This window comes from Octopus bimaculoides, chromosome 15 (assembly GCF_001194135.2).
Source record: "Octopus bimaculoides isolate UCB-OBI-ISO-001 chromosome 15, ASM119413v2, whole genome shotgun sequence".
Classification (NCBI taxonomy): domain Eukaryota; kingdom Metazoa; phylum Mollusca; class Cephalopoda; order Octopoda; family Octopodidae; genus Octopus; species Octopus bimaculoides.
The window spans coordinates 27,332,149-27,351,265 of NC_068995.1; the positions used below are offsets into that span (position 1 = coordinate 27,332,149).

General features: G+C 37.0%; 1 protein-coding gene across 1 annotated transcript in view; it reads right to left on the minus strand.

Annotated features, from left to right (window-relative positions):
* The window catches only part of LOC106873751 (leucine-rich repeat protein SHOC-2-like), a 705,478-nt gene that overhangs the window by 428,291 nt on the left and 258,070 nt on the right, over positions 1-19,117 (minus strand). The window contains exon 9 of the mRNA XM_052973213.1: positions 16,377-16,470. Coding sequence (XP_052829173.1) covers positions 16,377-16,470 — 94 coding nt within the window. The remainder of the gene's footprint in view (positions 1-16,376; positions 16,471-19,117) is intronic.

Genomic DNA, 19,117 nt, shown 5'->3' on the forward strand with positions numbered 1-19,117 from the left:
GATGCAGAGTTGATACTAAAATGTACAAGCCTATCTCTCTGACCACACATGTTAGCAAGGTCATGGAACACATTATCAGAAGGAGACTGATCACATTCCTAAATGAAAATATCTAATTCACAAACATGCAACATGGCTTCCATCCCAGAAGCATCCTCATATAGCTACTACAGAATTTTGACTGGGCACTGAAACAACAGCTCAAACATGCATGTGATATATCTTGAGTTTACCAAAGCCTTTGACAAAGTTTATGACAGAATCATATATCACAAACTTTGTGACTTTGGTATCACCAAAAAACTAGGGGAGTGGCTGCATGACTTCTTAAAAAAAACAGAAGTCCAACAATCGCAGCGACTGGTACTCTATCTAAGGAGACATCAATTATTGGTAGAATCCCTCATGGAACTGTACTGGGACCACTACTGTTTGTGGTAGTTTTCTGAGACATGCCATCAGCCATACAGTCAGTCACTCTCAATAACTGTGCTGATGATACAAACGTAAATACCCATTTTCACTTCTATTTCCCTATTTACATTGACAATCAGTGTTGGCATGGTTATGTTCTTTTAACTTAGTAGTTCAGCAAGAGAGGCCAATAGGATAAGTACCAAGCTTTAAAAAATAAGTACTGAGGTCGATTTGTTTGACTAAAATTCTCTTATGTGGTGCCCCAACATGGCTACAGTCAAATGACTGAAGTAAAAGATAAATATAAAAGATATATATATCTTGAGGTGGTGTTCCAGCATGGCCACAGTCAAATGACTGAAACAAGTAAAAGAATAAAATAATATATATTTCTTTTTTTTGGAATTGGTTCCTGAAGAACATATAAAGCTATAAACAATAGCATGTAAATATTGGGTTGAAAATTCCTTTCCAACATTACACGTCAAATGCTGTCTGTGAGACTTGAACCTATATCTCTTGTAGACATGACAGGTGTCCTGCAATTATACTACATACCATTCTTGCTGGTAAGAATGAAGTTTCTAAAATAGATAGAGAAATTAAAAAATCTCTGTAATTGTGGTAAAAATAAAATTTGTCCCTTAAATATTGAATGTATGAGGAAACATTAAGTATACTGATGTAAGATTATGTCAGAAGGAAATTCTTACTTCTATACTGGTGCATGCTCAATGAACTTCAAATTGAGACTAGCAAACCATTTAAATTTGTTTAAGGATATGCGAAATATGCCACACATTAATAAAATTAATTCAATTTGAACCACATTTGTGAACAGACCCTGAATGAAGATGTATGGCTAAAAATAGCTGGTTACAAATGGAACTGCATATTCTCTAAGCAGCAGAAATATGTGTCAGTTGCATAAACTAATTACACTGTATAATTAATTGCAAAAATTAGAATTTAAAAAAAAAAAACACGAAGATGTACCAGTCTCTGTATTCTCTGTAATAGTTTTGGATTTATACTCCCAAAAATATTCATAATCCAGCGAAGTGAACCTAGGATTTACCCATTCAATGAATTACTGTGGAATTGCTCACCCTAAGTAATCCTAGGTGCTTCTTATTACTCAATGTTGTCAGCCTGAACCAGGACTATACTGGATTTCTTGTACAGTACCAACCAGAATAATTTTTCGCTATATACTCTCAGCAAAGGTTAATTTTAAGTGAAATATATACTATCGTATATATTGTGATTGACATCAGTGATCGATGAGTATTAACTTAAACAACCTTGATATTTTTCAAATCAGTTATTCAAAGTTATTAGAAGCATTCGTAGAAAATGGTAACTGTTAATCAAAATGATGACCTGCATGGCATTTCTCCCTACAGATGATGTCATAGCAGGGTTTCAAGTTGTGCTTGAATTATGATGATCTTAACATTATTTTTGATTATTTTAAAGATAATTATATTGGCCACTCATTGAGAAGAAAGCCAAAATTTCCAATACCATTGTGGATTGTTTTTAGCAGGCTTCAGATAGATCTCCCATGAACAAATAATGCTGTAGAAGGGTGGTAACACTGCTTTCCAAGGCAGTCTATTTTATAGTCACCCGATAGGAAGGGCATTGGCGTTAGGAAGGGCATCCAGCTGTAGAAACTCTGCCAAATCAGACTGGAGCCTGGTGTTGCCATCCGGTTTCACCAGTCCTCAGTCAAATCGTCCAACCCATGCTAGCATGGAAAGCGGACGTTAAACGATGATGATGATGATGATGATGATAGTCTGGTTTTTAACAGAGGATTTAAGAAGGGAAGAGAGCTTACAAAGGATGAAATAGTTTGAAATTTGTTCAGAAGAACCTGCATAAACGAAGAGGAAATACATGAACTTAGAAAGAAGAAATAAAAGCATTGTTGAATCAAGAGAAGATTAAGAAATTACAGATTATTTTAGACAGCTAACCTACAACATTACTTGTTGAAGCTTTATTCTTTCTAGAATTAATTTTTAAATGTGGTAAAAAATGCACATAATTTTAACTTCACTCAAACAACTGGACAGCTCATAGTGGCACAGGCATGAGTGCATTTTACATAGCACTGGCACCTGCAAGACAAAGACTTCTCAGCTAGAAGAGGGGGTGGGGGGCATGACCATAAGGATATGCTTGTAGATATATATACAATTTTACTTAGCTTGACATATCTTCTCAAGTACAGCAAATCAGTAAAAATTCCAGTCTTTTGTCATCTCTGATGCCCAGCATCTGAAGATCCATACATCCGAAATCTTCCTGGGTTTCCACCTTCCACAGGTTCCCACCACAAATAGAGATCTGCAATTCTTTAAGCAGTGTCCTCATCCATATACATCTCATGACCAAACGAGCACAATCTCTCTTGCACACAACATCTGATGCCTGTTATACCCAGTTTTTCTCTCAAATCCTTTACACTCTGTTGTATGCATACCCATCCAGCGAAACATGCTGGCTTCATTTCTTTCAAGCCTTCATAAGTCCTCTCTAGTCATAGCCCATGTTTCACTGCTATGTAGCATATTGTTAATACACAGGCCTCATACACTCTGCCTTTCACTCTGAGGGGAGGCCCTTAGTGACCATCAAACATAGTAGCTCCTTGAACTTTGCCCAGCCCATTCTTATTCAAGCAACTATGTTTTCAGAACTTCCTCCCCCACTGCTAACTTGGTCACCTACGTAACAGAAGCTATCTACTACTTCTAAGTTAGCAGTGGGGGAGGAAGTTCTGAAAACATAGTGGAGCGTTAACAGCACCATCCGAGCGTGATCATTGCCAGAGCAGCTGTCTGGCTTCCATGCAGATGGCACGTAAGAAGCACCATTTGAGCGTGATCGTTCCCAGCATCGCCTTACTGACACTTGTGCCAGTGGCACGTGTAAAAACATTCAAGTGAGGTCGTTGCCAGTGCCGCTGGACTGGCTCCTGTGCAGGTAGCACATAAAAAACACCATTTGAGCATGGTCGTTGCCAGTACCGCTTGACTGGCCCTCGTGCCGGTGGCACATAAAAGCACCCACTACACTCTCAGAGTGGTTGGCGTTAGGAAGGGCATCCAGCTGTAGAAACTCTGCCAGATCAGATTGGAGCCTGGTGCAGCCATCTGGTTCACCAGTCCTCAGTCGAATTGTCCGAACCATGCTAGCATGGAAATCAGACGTTAAACAATGATGATGATGATGATGATATTGGGTTGGGGCATAATTATTGCGGATTTTTTTCAACAAATTTTATTCAACAAAAACAGTAACAACATGTTACAAAAACATCTTTAAATGATTATTCTGGAGCATATTCACCAATCTACTTTAATTACTGGTTTCTATTTGCTTGGCAGACGGTCAGACCATCATTTAAAGATGTTTTTGTTAAATATTGTTATCGATTTTGTTGAATAAAATTTGTTGAAAAAAAGCCGCAATTATTATGCACCAACCCAATATATATATACATACACACACACACACATATATATATATATATACTTTATTTAAAAGCAGCAGAAATATAACAAAAAACTGTTACTCGGAGTTTCACGTTCCCCCTCATCGGACAGTTTTGTTAGAAATGGGAGAGAAATGACGATGCAATCAAAACTAATATAAAATTAAAACACATGGATCTGTTTTATTGGTCATTTCAAATAACGGTCTTAGGCATGCAATGAACAAAATAAACAAAACAAATGAATTCAATATAGATTCATCCTATTTTTAAAAAATCAAAGAAAACCTTAAATTGAAAAGTGAGTTCAAAATGCATATTGTAAATAACTATATTCGAATTATCGCTCAATTAACACATTAAAATTAAAATATAATTTACGCTGCATTAAAATAAAAAATTAAAATTCTACAACAGTATATACGCATACTAGACTATCTACAACATACATATATACATCAAAATACACAGAAGCATACGTACAGACGATATACATATATAGGCATATATTTGTAAGACATAAATACATGCACAAATACGCATGTATACACATATGCATATGCACGCAATCATGCTTGTGTGCGAAAATTATTCAGCATTGGAACAGGCAAGTGTATCTTAAACTTATGGAGGGGGGAAGTAAGGGTTGGGAAGAGTAACATATAGATAAAGGACGTTACTAATGTAGAAAGGGAGAAAGTGTGGTTTTCGTGAGGAAAGGAAGAAAGAAGGAAAGAAAGTAATAGAGAAAGAAAGAGAGAAAGGAAAGAAAGAAAGAAGGAAGAGTAGCGTATATAACAAACGTACACAAAATTGGATCACGTATATGTGTATACAAGAATGTATATTAGCATCACGTATACAGATATATAGGGATATGTACATGAATACACACAAATATAATTGTATACATGCATACGCACACATTCAAGTATGTATGTATATAAACCAGAGCGCACATTCTCATATGTAACATAGACACACACACACACGGATATATGTATGCATGTGTAAATGTAAGCATACACTCTTACCTATGCATATACAAAGACGCACACACACAAAACCATGTATGTATGTGCACAAGTGTTAACATAGGCTCTATACATAAGCATGGGCGCACACATACAAATACATATGCATTGCTACAATACAGACATTCACATAAAAAACTTTTAGGTCTTAATGTATATATGCAGACAACTTTTTTAAGAAATTGCTGAGTGTATAATAGTGAAAATTGGGCAAAAACACATTCATAATAGAATCCCATATATCGAACCATTCATAAAAACGGTTAAATTTGTTTACAAAATATTTTAAAATAAATACAAATATAATAAAATAAAATAAAGTAAAATAATAACAAGAAAACTATGCATATAACAGTCGAAGGCTTTCTTAAAAAGACATAGGGATCTATACAATATTCTTGCAATGCGAAGTAAATCATGTATAATGCGGTACGAATCCAATAGTGAGATTGCAAACTGATTTCAAGGAATCAAAAATTATCAAAAATATACTACCCATATGGTATGTTATTAGCCGACATTTTAAATTTAGACGCATGTCTGCATGAATTTAAAAGTTCGCGTCTTTGATTCAAAGCTTTCTTGTCTTGGAATAAGATATGGAATTTCCCTAATAAACACAACTCACATTTAACTGGTCTTTTGTGGGCACGGTGCCTGTAAGGTGATGCTCTACCTAAAATCCTCCATGTCCCGTTGAAAGGTCGGGTTTCACTTTCTTTTAATTGCCAGACGTATTTTGCCAGGATAGTCTTTGTCCTATTTTCAGGGTATCTGAATGAATTTTTATGCGAATAAAGCCTGGTTTTGAATGAATTTTCCGAAGCCCCTGTGTAAGTTCTATAGTTGTGTGAGCCTTCTATCTGGACTTTAGCTCTATACACGATACCTTTTTCTAGACATCTCCCTTCCAACAAACAGGAGGTTCCATCTTTGCAATTGCAGCTTTTTGGAAAAGAATCAGCATTATGATTTTTGGCAATTATCTTGTTGTTGTGCTGGCTGATCAAAGAGGCAAAGTTTTTGCAACAAGAATAGCTGATCTTAAGCGTGCTTCTATTGAATATTCTATAAAATTTATGGTCAGGTTGAAAGTGTCTAGAGACTAATTTAAAAATTCCTTACCTATATTAGTTCTTACGACCATATTGAAAGCTGGGTTGAACCACAAAACTTTCCTAGTACTAGTTCTACGTGTTATGTTGCTGTTAGCATTAAACTGGGTATACTGGAACCTCTCAGAGAATCCACTATTCCTTAAAGCACTATTATAATAAAGTGCTGCGTTTTGGAATGTTGCCTCATCTGTAGAAATTGATGATATTTGCCTACTTACGTTACTAAATAAGTTTCTAAGAATAACTGGTGGATGGTTGGATTCTTTGCCAATATAAGATAGTTTATCATTAGGCTTACGGTAAGATTTGAATATATCTGAATTCAAGTCTAAATTTACCTCTAAGAAATCTTTTTTTGAGGTTAGTATCTATTGTAATCCGCAAGCCTATCCTTTGGAAGAAAGCAATTAGATCCTTCCTAAGTTTATCTAATTTGTGGCCATTTAAATTATGGGTGACTATAAGGCCATCATCCCTATTCAATCCTGTGTCTATAAATGGGAATTGAAGCTTCAGATTGTGTAAAATATAAGCTTCTATAAGCGTACACAACTCAGCCCCGTCGTATACCCCCATCGGTACATCAAAAAGAGAAACCTCACTCTTTTTAATCCAGGTAGATTCCTCATAAAATAGAAGTGATTTTCTTGCATGTATGATAATATCTATTTCCGAGCTATTGATATTGACATACTGTTTGGCGAATTCTAATGCTTTCAGGAGCAAAAGTCTGGATATTGATGGGTAAAAATCAACAATATCAAACTGCGTAAATTTGCAGTTATGCTTATGGCTAATCCCTTTAAACCAATCTATCACTGACTTATTATTTTTCCAAATCCGTAAATTTAAATCACTATCTAATTTAGTTAAAATGCGATCTAAAATATATTTGCTAATAATCTCTATTTCAGTTTTTGCAGAATTAATCAATCTACATTTGGGGTTTCTATTAAAATTGGCTTTATGGTCTTTTAGGGTAATAAAAGCAGGTCGGGGGGGAAAGGTATTCTATTCTCTCGCTAATCTTAAGATTGTTAGCTATTCTTCTTGACTCCAAATTCACCTCTTTGTATAAATTTGTGTTATCTTTTTTGTATGTATCTGTGATGCTATTCGAAATTAGACGCTTGTAAATGCCCTTATCAACTGCATATAAGTTTTTTGTCAGAATTAACGAAGCTCTTATTCGAGTTGTTAATTTCTGTAATTTTTTCTTTCATATCCCTCTGTAGATGGTTGGTATATTTACGGAATCTAATTTTTCTAATAAGATCGAAAAGGTCTTTTTCAAAGGCTTCTAATTCCAGAATAGGTGGTGGATTCCTGGAAGATTTAAGCCCGTATTTGTTTCCGTTAGTTTTTTGTTTAGTATCAAATAAGAATGCTTTCCATCTCAATCTCCAAACAAACTCTTCTGTTTTCTCTATAAGACTTTTAAGATATTGCTTCTGTGCAGGGATAGGTATATTTTTTTGAGAAAACCCCAATGGGTAAAGTTCCATCTTTTTCAGCTGTATCTTCCTACTTGTGTAGAGTCACTCAAACTTTCTAAAAAAGGAGCAGGTTACACCGCAATGCATGCCTAAGACCGTTATTTGAAATGACCAATGAAACAGATCCATGTGTTTTAATTTTATATTAGTTTTGATTGCATCAACATTTCTCTCCCATTTCTAACAAAACTATCCGATGAACGGGAATGTGAAACTCCAAGTAACAGTTTTTTTGTTATATTTCTACTGCTTTTAAATAAAGCATATTACTCTACCTCTGGTATTTGAGTACTCTTATTTTTCACCTTGTTGCACATTTATGTGCTTACTCCGGTGTAACCCGGAAGTGAAACCTGGAATCAAAGACATTAAGAGTAACATTACAAAGATCAAAGTTCTAGTAAGCAGAAAACAAATGAACTACTAACATCTTCAGGCAAATGATCCAGTTTGATATGCAAAAGAAGTATTATATCTAGACTAATCTTGTTCTTAAGTAGTTTTGCTGTAACACACTCTGTAACATTCATAACCTGGTGCAACTGTTTGCTGCCTCTGTAGCTTTCTCACACAAGTGCATCTCAATAGTCTTGTAGCAGCTTATTAGGATACTGCAGTGCCAGTTATGGATATGTTACTTTCTTGTATGACTAGATTTGATATTCAGGTGACTATCATTAGATATTTTAAGCCTCTCAGTGACTGTTCCTGATGATTCTGGTTACTGTCTCCACTTCCATATACCCTATTGCTCTATCTACCATACTGCTGGTCCTTTCGTTGAGCCTATATAGCATAGGCCGTTTCTCCTTCATGCATTCTCTGCATTCAACAGCCTTTTACAGTAGTATTTTTATACCTCTTTCTTATCGACATCTTTTTTATCAACATATGCTCTTCTCAATCCATATACACATCTCCCCAACATCATCTTGATTTTCTCTAGGATACTGTCTAGCAATGTGAAATGCCTCACACATCTGATCTTCACATTGCAGAACATGTGCAAACTTCTTCCTCTCTATCTTTCCCTTTATTATGTATATTTGGTATTTAGTCTCTTTTTAGCTATTTCATATTTCTTTCCTACTGCCCCATCTCTTTGCTGTTACAGGACTGCATACAGTGTTTTCCCACCACTACATCACTTTGCATTTCAACTGAGACCTTGCATTAGACAAAGATACATGCACCCCAAATGTGGAAGGAAGTCCAATATACAGGGGAAAAAGAAAACACAAACACAGAATGGCTATACATCATGAAAGAAACAAATATAAATCTTCTGCAAGAAGACATTAAGATAACCAAAGAGGATGTACGATAATTAAGTAGAAAGATAAGCAACTGGAGAACAACAGACCCAGATGGAGTTCAGGGCTATTGGGTAAAGAAATTTGCAAAGTGCCACAAAAATACAGTGAAACAATTAAGCAAAGTATTTGAAGACCACACAAGAACCTCAGGTTGGTTGACAAGAAATGGAACGGAATTGTGTCAGAAAGAAGCATCAAAGAGAAATGCTGTTGACAACTTCAGACCAACATCCTGTCTGCCCATCATGTGGAAGCTGTTAACCAGAATACCGGGAAATTAAATGTCCATATTCACATGTTCTTGGATCAGAATAACATGTTACTCAAAGAGTAAAATGGGTGCAAATGTGGATGTAGAGGAAGCAAATATCAACTATTGATAGATAAGACAGTGCTGAAAGACTACAAAAAGCACAAAACCAACTTCGGGATGGCAAGAAAGCATATAATATGGTTTCTTGTTCATGCAATCTGGAGTGCTTGAAAATATTTGAAATAGCACAAAACATCATGAATCTATTGAACTGAAGTATGAATGGATGATCCACTGAACTCACATCTAGGAAGCAAAGCTTACACTTTGACAACATCAAAAGTGGAATATTTCAAATATGTAACTTTATTGTTTGCAATAGTGGTTGATGTGATGATGGAGAGTGCAAGAGAAGGATTGATAATGGAGATACTGTATGCAGATGACCTTGTTCAGATGAGTGAGACAATGGAGGGATTGAGGGAGAAGTTTTGGAAATGGAAGGAGGTGTTTGAAAGCAAGGGTTTGAAGATAAACCTCGGGAAGACAAAGGTGATGGTAAGCGGGTTGGAAGGAGAAGTATTAGTGAGTAAGATGGATCCATGTGGTGTACGTGGGAGAAGGGTAATGGCAAATGTAGTGTTGTGTATGAGATGTGAGAAATGGATTCATGGTAGGTGTACGAAAATGAAGAAGATGACTCCAAGACTGGTAAGAGTGTTTGTTTGTGGAAGATGTGAGAAAGGAGCTGGAGGGCTAGAGGAACCAGTGGAAACAGTGAGAGGATTTTGTTATTTGGGAGACAGGGTGGATGTAAGTGGTGGATGTAAAGCAGCTGTGACAGCAAGAGCAAGACTTGGCTGGGTGAAGTTCAGGGAAAGCTTCTCATTGAAGATGAAATGAAGGGTCTATAAGAGTTGCATGAGAGCTGCAATGATGTATGGGAGTGAGACATGGTGTCTGAGGGAGAGAGAGATGGCAATTTTGAGAAGGATCGAGAAAGCAATGATGAGAAAAATGTGTGGAGTTAAGTTGTTTGATAAGAGGAGGACTGAGAACTTGATAGGGATGCTGGGGTTGGAGGAATTGGTGGAACAGCTGGCAAGGGCGAATGGAGTGCAGTGGTATGGGCATGTGTTGAGGAGGGATAAGGAGCATGTTCTGAGGAGAGTTCTTGAGTTTGAGGTAAATGGACTGCAAAAACGAGGTAGACTGCAGAAACCCTGGAAGGGACAGGTGGAGGAGCAGATTGGGAGGGTTGGCTTGAGAAGGGAGGATGCCCCAAACCAGGCAAGATGGTGAGATGGTGTGAGGGCAGTTGCTATGGCATTGAGGTAGAACTGGCCACCCCTGTTAACGGGGACAAAACCCAGATTTAAAACACTGGGTGATGATAATGAACTGGTCACCATTGCTTTTTGTATTATATATGGTACTGCTGACTTTGATTTTAACAAACATGAAAGCTGGGTATGAGTTCAAGGAAAGAGAGGATAAGATCAATCATCTTTTTATGAATGATCTGAAACTCAATGGAAAAGATGAAAATTATCTTAAGTCACTAATTCAACCAGTACATTGCTTTAACACAAACATTAGAAAGGGGTTTGGACTGAAAAAGTGTGGAATAGTGATTCTAAAAAGAGATAAAGTTCAACAAGTGGATGGTATGAAATTGCCCACAGGAAAGATAATGAAGAGAATAGGCCAGGAAGGATACAATTATCTGGGTATAGTGGAAGTTGGCGAATTGATGGAAAACCAAGCCAAAGAAGATATTCTCTCAGGAGAACTACAGAAGGCTGAAATTGATTTTGAAAACGAAATTGAATGAGAATAATATGCTCCAAGCAATAAATTCATGGACAGTTGCCCTCTTAAGGTATGGAGCAGGTGCCCTACAATGGTGAACATATGAACTACAAGGTTCAGATACGAAAACAAGAAAACTGACAATATACAGTGCATTCAACCCAAGAAGTGATGTTGACAGGTTACACCTTATGAGAAAGAAAGGAGGGTTGGGAGTGATAAGTTGTGAGGATTGTGTCCAGAGTTCGACAGAGGAAAACAACATTGCTTGGTATTTTAAAAAATGCAAAAGAATCATTATATGTACAAGTAAGGAAGGCAGGACTGTTATGTATGGAAAACAGTCAGGAGAAAATGTATTATAAAATGGAGGTAGAAATGGAGAAGGAAAAACTACTGGCAGGATAAGAAGATGCACGGTCAGTTCTTGAGAGATATGTCAAAAGAGATAGATCTAGAGATAAAAGATAGCTATGATTACAAAAAAAGTGAAATGGAGGTCTTGATATGTGCAGCACAGGAACAAGCATTAAGAAGTAATTACACTCAAGCAGAATCAGTAGAATCAAACAAATGCAGAATTTGTGGTGAAACTGGAGAAACTGTGGAATATTTTAAGTGAATGTTACAAATTAATTTGATTGGGCACTGGGAAATTAATTTTATTGAGCACTCCACAGACATGCTGTACCCTTAATGTAGTTCTCAGGGAGATTCAGCATGACACAGAATGTAACAAGGCTGGTCCTTTGAATTACAGTCAAGATGGAAAGATGGAGAGCTGCCTACAATTCAGAAAAGGGATAAATTTAATAACCTTTATGTATTTGAAGTTCAAAAACATCTCATCAGAAGTAAACAGTTATGAAATATCTATTCAGATACCAGGCATGTTGGTTGTGGTGCCTGAAAGTGGTGGTAGAAGCAATGGATGATCATTGATCATAGTAGGAGAAAACCATTCAAATGGTACCAGCAGTGGTTGCAGAGATCACAGTGGGAGTAGCTAGCCATTGGTTGGTAGCAGTCATGGTGGAACTGCCTGCATTGAAGCTAGTGGTAGTGCTAGTAATATGTCCATATTACAAGAAGTTGTCAGCAACAAAGTTACTGAAATAGGCAATAACAGTCATTGCAGTGGTAAGATTAGTTTTAGTAGTAACAAATTTGACTACAGTGAGCAGCTTATATAAGCCACTGGCCTAACTCTGATCAATTATTGATCTTCAGTAGATGATCAAAGACTCTTGAACTGGAAATTTCCAACATTTCTTAATGTGGACAGTATGGAAGTGTCTCTGTTGTTAGTGATTACTGCATTTCAGGATGTGTTTGAGGAAGAAAGTTGGATATGTCATCAGGTCTTCCTTCAGCCATGGTAGCATATGTCATCATTGTAGAATATGTCATCAGATGTTTCTTCAGCCACGGCTGGATGGTAGGAAAATGGTGGGTATCTTTTCCCAACATTCTCATGATGTTGATAATATAGGATTAATTAGTTTATTTATTTCTATTACATATCTTCAGCCTCAGTTAGTAAATTTTGTGCGATCTCAACTGAATCTCCTTTTCCCTCCCTCCCACTTCTTCAAAGGTAGCTTGAGCAAATGCATACACACTGCTTGTTTATGTCTGTTTGTTTCCCACCCATGAGTATGTACATACAACTATGGACATATAACTAGACACAAAATTGTAATGTATATGTACATATATTTACATTTTATGCATGTATGTGCATACCCATGAAGGCTTTTGAGGACTGAAGGAATTTGAAACAGCAATTGTATCATTATTTCTCACACTAAGCACAATGACCTGTTGCCTCCAGGTATGTGAACTTAAAGATCTTTTATTTCTCAGAAGCTGAACCCCACCCTACCTTCCCAGTTCTACAAGCTCAGAGCTGTCATAATCAATGTTGGCACAAAGAAAGGTAGGTCTGGAGAGATAGTTGAGATGCTTGAGTAGAGAGATGTAGATGTATGCTGTATACAAGAAGTTCAATGGAGGTGGGCCTCAGCTAGATTGCTTACGGGAAAGCAAGAGACATAGATACAAATTGTTCTGGGTAGGCAACAATGATGGTCTAGGTGCTCTAGGTGCTCTACTAGAAGAGAAATGGGTGGATAAGGTGACTGAGGTAGTCAAAGTAGGTGATATGATTATTAAGCTAAGAATAGCCTGTTTGATGTAACAATGTCAGTTACTTCTCCATATGCTCTGCATGCTGGACTCACAGATCCTTAGGACGACTTCTATGAATTCCTTCAGAGGACTACCTTGATGACAAAAGAAATGATGTACTCACTATGACAGGGGACTTCAATGGACATGTTGGAAGAAACCCTGATAGATTTTAGGGTGTGCATGGAGGTTACAGCTTTGGCTCTAGAAATGAGTGGGGGGCAAGGCTTCTGGAGTTTTGTGATGCTCATGTCTGCAACACCAACTTCAGGAAACCTGCCAACCATCTGATCGCTTATCAATCTGGTGGGACAGGTGTATGCTCATAAATTCAAAATCTTTCCTGAGGGAAGAATGTACAACTCAACATAGGCTAGTGGTTAGTGACTTCAGACTTAGGGTCAGAAGGATTCAAAAATGCAAGCCGATATGGGAAAGGAGTTGTGGAAGCTCAAGGATCCTTCAAACAGGCAAAGATTTAGAGATGTTCTTAATGAAGCCTTTGATGAGAAGGAGGAAGAGGTAGGGCATATGATGTAGAGGACAACTAGAAGTTTCTATGGGACAATCTACCGAGGGTGATAGACTAAATCTTTGGCTGGAGCAAAGTCTCTGCTAGACAAAGGGTGACATGGTGGTGGAAAAGTGATGTTGACAGAACTATAAAAGAGAAGAGATGGGTTTGGAAAGAATGGAAAAGAGTGTGTAGCAAAGAATTTTATCAGAAAGCTAAAAAGAAAGCTGGATGTCAGGTTTATCTAGCTAGAGCAGAAACAAAAAGGAAGAGGTTTGCGAATGTCCTGCTGCATGAAGATCAGAAAGTTGAGGTGTTCTGGATTGTGAGACAGTGTGTTAGAGAGAATTGAGATTTTGTGAGAGAGAAGTGAGTATAGAGGGAAAGTGGTATGTTTGAACTTGGTGAATCAGACAAGAAAGCAGCATGGAAGAGTTACTATGCATACCTATTGAATGTGGAGAATGAATGGGATTAAGGGAGTCTCCCTCATGCGAACCAACAGAGGGACCAGCTATCCTAATGGACAGCAGTATGGTAGATAAGGCAACAAAAGATATGAAAACAGTGGAAGTCCTTGATATATTTGGAGTCACTGCTGAGATGTTCACACTATCTGCTAAGGTAGGATATGAACTAGTCACCTGCATAGTTAATCAAGTTATTCAGGAAGGTGTAATATGCAGTGACTGGTGTAGCAGCATTATTGCTACTGCTTCAAGGGCAAGGGTGATGCTTTGGATAGAAGCAATTATAGAGGGATCAAACTCCTGGACCAGACAGAGTTATTGCCCAATTAATTAGGAGCAGAATCAGGCTAGATGAAATGCAGTTTGGCTTTGTTTGGGGAAAAAGCACTACTGATGCTATTTTCATACTCACACAACTGCAAGAGAAATACTTAGCTAAGAATAAACCATTATACTTGGCATTCATTGATCTAAAGAAAGCCTGTGTTATATGGTGGGCTAGGGATAGAAGAATGGCTGGTGAAAGTTGTACAGGCCATGTACACAGACACTGTCATTAAAGTGAGAGTTAACCACGAGTACATGTAGGGGTTCATCAAGGCTTAGTCCTTTGTCCCCTTCTTTTCATCACTGTCTCCCAGGCCATAACAGAGGAATTCAAGACTGGCAGCCCCTGGGAACTATGATATGCTCATAGCATATTCCACATCAGAGCTAGACACAAAACCTGGAATCTAAGTGCCTTAAGATTAACTTAGCAATGACAAAAGTTTGAGTAAGCAAGAAAACTGACAGGACCCTCTCCCATTTCAGGTAGGAAGCCCTGTTCAATTTGTAGGGAAAATGTAGGCAGGAACTCCGTTTGGTATACCCAGTGCAAGCTATGGACACACAAGAGGTGCAGTGGATTAATAGGAAGATTAGCAGAGAAGGTAGTGCTCATATGTGGAAGATGCACATGATCCCTAAAACCAATAGACTTGGGAAATTGATTCTCTCAAATGCCCTGGTGGATCATTGGAGGTAATATATAATTTCAGCTACCTAGGGGAACAAATTAATAGTGGGAAGGATGCTTTTAGAGTGTGATAGCTAGAATAAGAATAGGATGGAGGAAATTCAGAGAGCTGTTGCCTCTGTTGGCTACGAAAGGTCTCTGTCTCTCTCTCTCTCTCTCTCTCTCCAAGTGAAAGGAAGATTGTATGATGCATGTATACAGACAGCAATTTTACATGGTAGTGAGATGTGGGCCCTGAATGTAGAGGCTATGTGAAGGTTAGAAAGGAATGAGGCTAGTATGCTCCACTGGATGTGTAATGTAAGTGTACATGTTTGACAGAGTGCCAGTGTTCTGAGAAAGTCATGCATAAGAGGAATTGGTTGCTGTGTGCAAGAGAGAAGACTGTGCTGGTTTGGTCATGTGATGAGGATGGATGCTGACAGCTCCATAAAGTGCCAATCTCTGAAAATGGATGGAACATGTAGAAGTGGGAGATCCAGTAAGACATAGGACAATGTGCTGAAGAATGACCTCAGGATGCTGAACCTTTCAGGTGAGATGACAAAGGGCCAAGATGCCTGGTGCCTTGCTGTACTCAAGAAGACCCATACTCCACAGCAGAAGTGTTAAGGCTGCATACCCTCACCAGCAAGAGTCCTGTACCAGTGCCAAGTAAAAAGCACTGATGCTGGTCCCATGTAAAAGTGCTTGCACTGGTGTCACATTAAAAGCACACAGCACACACTGTAAAATGGTTGACACTAGGAAAAGCATCCAGCTGTAGGAACCGAGCCAAAACAAACTAGAACCTGGTGCAGCTTTCTGATCAAACTGTCCAACCCATGCCAGTATGGAAAAAGGATGATGATGATGATATTGATGATGATGTTCTCTCCCTTTACTATATTTGCCTCCAGTGCCAAAAATCTGCCACCAAAGAAGCTATAACCAAAACATGTTTAACATCCAAACACCTGTGCTAAATGGCTGGTGCCCAAACAGTTGCCCTCAGTCAGCCCCATTCTATGTTTCTACATTTTAGAATTATTACATACATCAGTAACGAAAATGAAGATACTGCTTGAATATAATTCAATCACATAATTACACTTGAAGTCAAAGAAAATATAAATAGAATATATATATATATATATATATATATATATATATATATATAACACATTTTTTTTACGTAGACAAAAAGGTTAAACAAAAACAAATGAATAAAATAAATGAATAAAGATTTACAGGTAATGATGATATGTTGTTTCCTTCAACATTAAACTCATCCATATTTACACAATTTTCCAGGGATTTTGGGACCTTGGTTAAACTATTATATCTGAAATATAAAAAGTAAAATTAAAAGAGATTATTAGATTTATAATATCACTCATACTGGTTAATCCTATCTTATCTTATATATAATAAAACAGAAGATTTGTGTGTGTGTGTGTGTATAGGCCTTTTTCTTGATCTCCCTTAAAATCAATATTTTTCATCTGATTTGGTTCATGCTGGGAACATACATCACTTATGTTCCAAAGATGGTCATAAACTCTTCAAATTTTCCACATAATGAGTAATAACACTCTTAGGGGGACGAAAACACCTTCTCATAGGTAAATAATAAATTCCAATGGTCGTTGCTTCAAGGGACATTACTCTTGACATAGTTCTGCTACTTCGTCTTCTACTACAGTTTTTACAATACCCATTTACTGGGTCAACCTACAACCTAGTTTTCGAAAATACTCCTTAAAATCAGTGATGGACAAATTACTTTCAATGACAATGGATACATTGACACTACCACCATTGGCCACGCTGTCTCCAGCCCTGACAACTTATGTTCTGCTGTTTACTCAAATCTTACAATGGAATACATAAAACCACATTGGCTTCGCAACAGGGCTGTTCTTGCACCTATAAATGCAGCTGTCAACACTCTTAACTACGACTTACTCAGTAAGCTGCCTTCTCAAGAACGTTGTTACAGATTAGTTGACACTTACTAACCTCAATCAGGTTACACTTTCCAACAGAATTTCTCAACTCCCAACATCCTCCAGGACTCCCTCCCCATGAACTTCACTTAAAAGTCAGTTGCTTTGTCATCCTCCCATACTATGCAATGGAACCTGCCTTGTGGTGAAACAAATGATAGACCATGTCATTGAAGCCCAAATTATCATAAGACAGCAAAAACGATACCGTTTTTATTCCAACAATTCCACTAACTCCAACAGACAGCCCCTACTGTATGCGGAGACTTCAGTTCCCTCTCAAACTCAGCTTTGCCATGACAATTAATAAAGCACAAGGTCAATCACTGGAAGCTGTCAATTAGACCTTCGGACATTATGCTTTTCACATGGACAGTTCTACATTGGTTGTTCCAGCCATCTAGACAACTTATTTATCTATGCGCCTGAAGGAAAAACCAAAAACATCATCTACAAAGCAGCCCTACAGTAATTACCCTTCTACTGCAATCTTCACATCTACGCCAAACTATAGCTATTAGCACTCAGACTTCCTGCAAGCATTCCATTGATGTTTTGCTTCATTTCTATGATTGCTGTTAACAGTACATTACCTTCAATGACCCTTCTTACTTTATGCACGCTGTTTGCTCATAAGTGTGTTCTGACATTTATTTTTGTACATGCCATTAGTCTATTTGTGTGTTTGCTATAAATGTTTGCCTTTGTTTATCATACATAACTTTCATTGAAAAAAAGCTTCAATGCAGTTGTGTCAGGCATTACAAGTAAAATAATTACATGCTACAAAACACTTCAGGTGAGATAAAGGATCCCTAATGCCTACTGCAATTGCGATCTCATTTCATGGACATTCATTTATCACTAATTGCCAAATTTGCATTCAAAAACTTTATTCATTACCTAGGTTGCTTAATACCATATAATAAACTGCTAACAAAACAAGTAAATATACATTTTATGTTTATCAACTTGAAACAACTTCTGTGGGCAAGTTCAATTTAACTGTCCAAAGGAGTGCACCATTATAATAAATTACACCATAAAATAGATGGGTGTGTTTGCTATTATTATTATTATTAAAGCAGCAAGCTGGTAGAGTCATTAGCATGCTGGGTGAAATGCTCAGCAGTATCTCATCCATCTTTAAGTACTGAGTTCAAATTCTGCTGAGGTCAACTTTACCATTCATCCTTTCAGGGTCAATAAATTAGGTAACAGTGAAGTACTGGGGTTGATGTAATCGACTAGTCCCCTCCCCCAAAAGTTCAGGCCTGGTGCCTTTACTAGAAAGGATTATTATTATTATGATTATTTCAAAACATCTTATATATATACACACATACACTATGTATGATATAATATATATATATATATATATATATATATACACATACATACACACATATATGTATCAGCTTATAGGAATCCCATAAATCATGGTCATTAACTCATTAACAACCAGCTTACAAATGAGTAGAGTAAAACACTCAAAGGAACACTGATAGATCAATAAATTTATTAATCAATGAGTAAAATTCATTTCATCCATTACAAAATTAGGAATAATTTTGACAAGATAACAAGCACTACACAACACTAATTCTAGTAGCCACATACATTACATATAGTATGTTGTAAATATATATGTAATAAAATAACAAGAATGAACAATCACATTTTAGTGCAAGATGTGCTTCAGAAGTAAGGCATCTATCAATTGTATGTACATTACATTGTAAATATAAAGTCACCCTCTTATTGTCAGATATGAGACTGTCAGGTAACAAAATCATTTGTGCTTATATTTGAGCTATAACCTTACCTTCTAAATACAAGTGCCTGTGCTTCCTCAGACATACATATATATAATCATATCCATATGCATATAAACATCATATATATACATATACATTTATATATATATACATATATATATATATATATATATATATATATATATATATATATATACACACACAC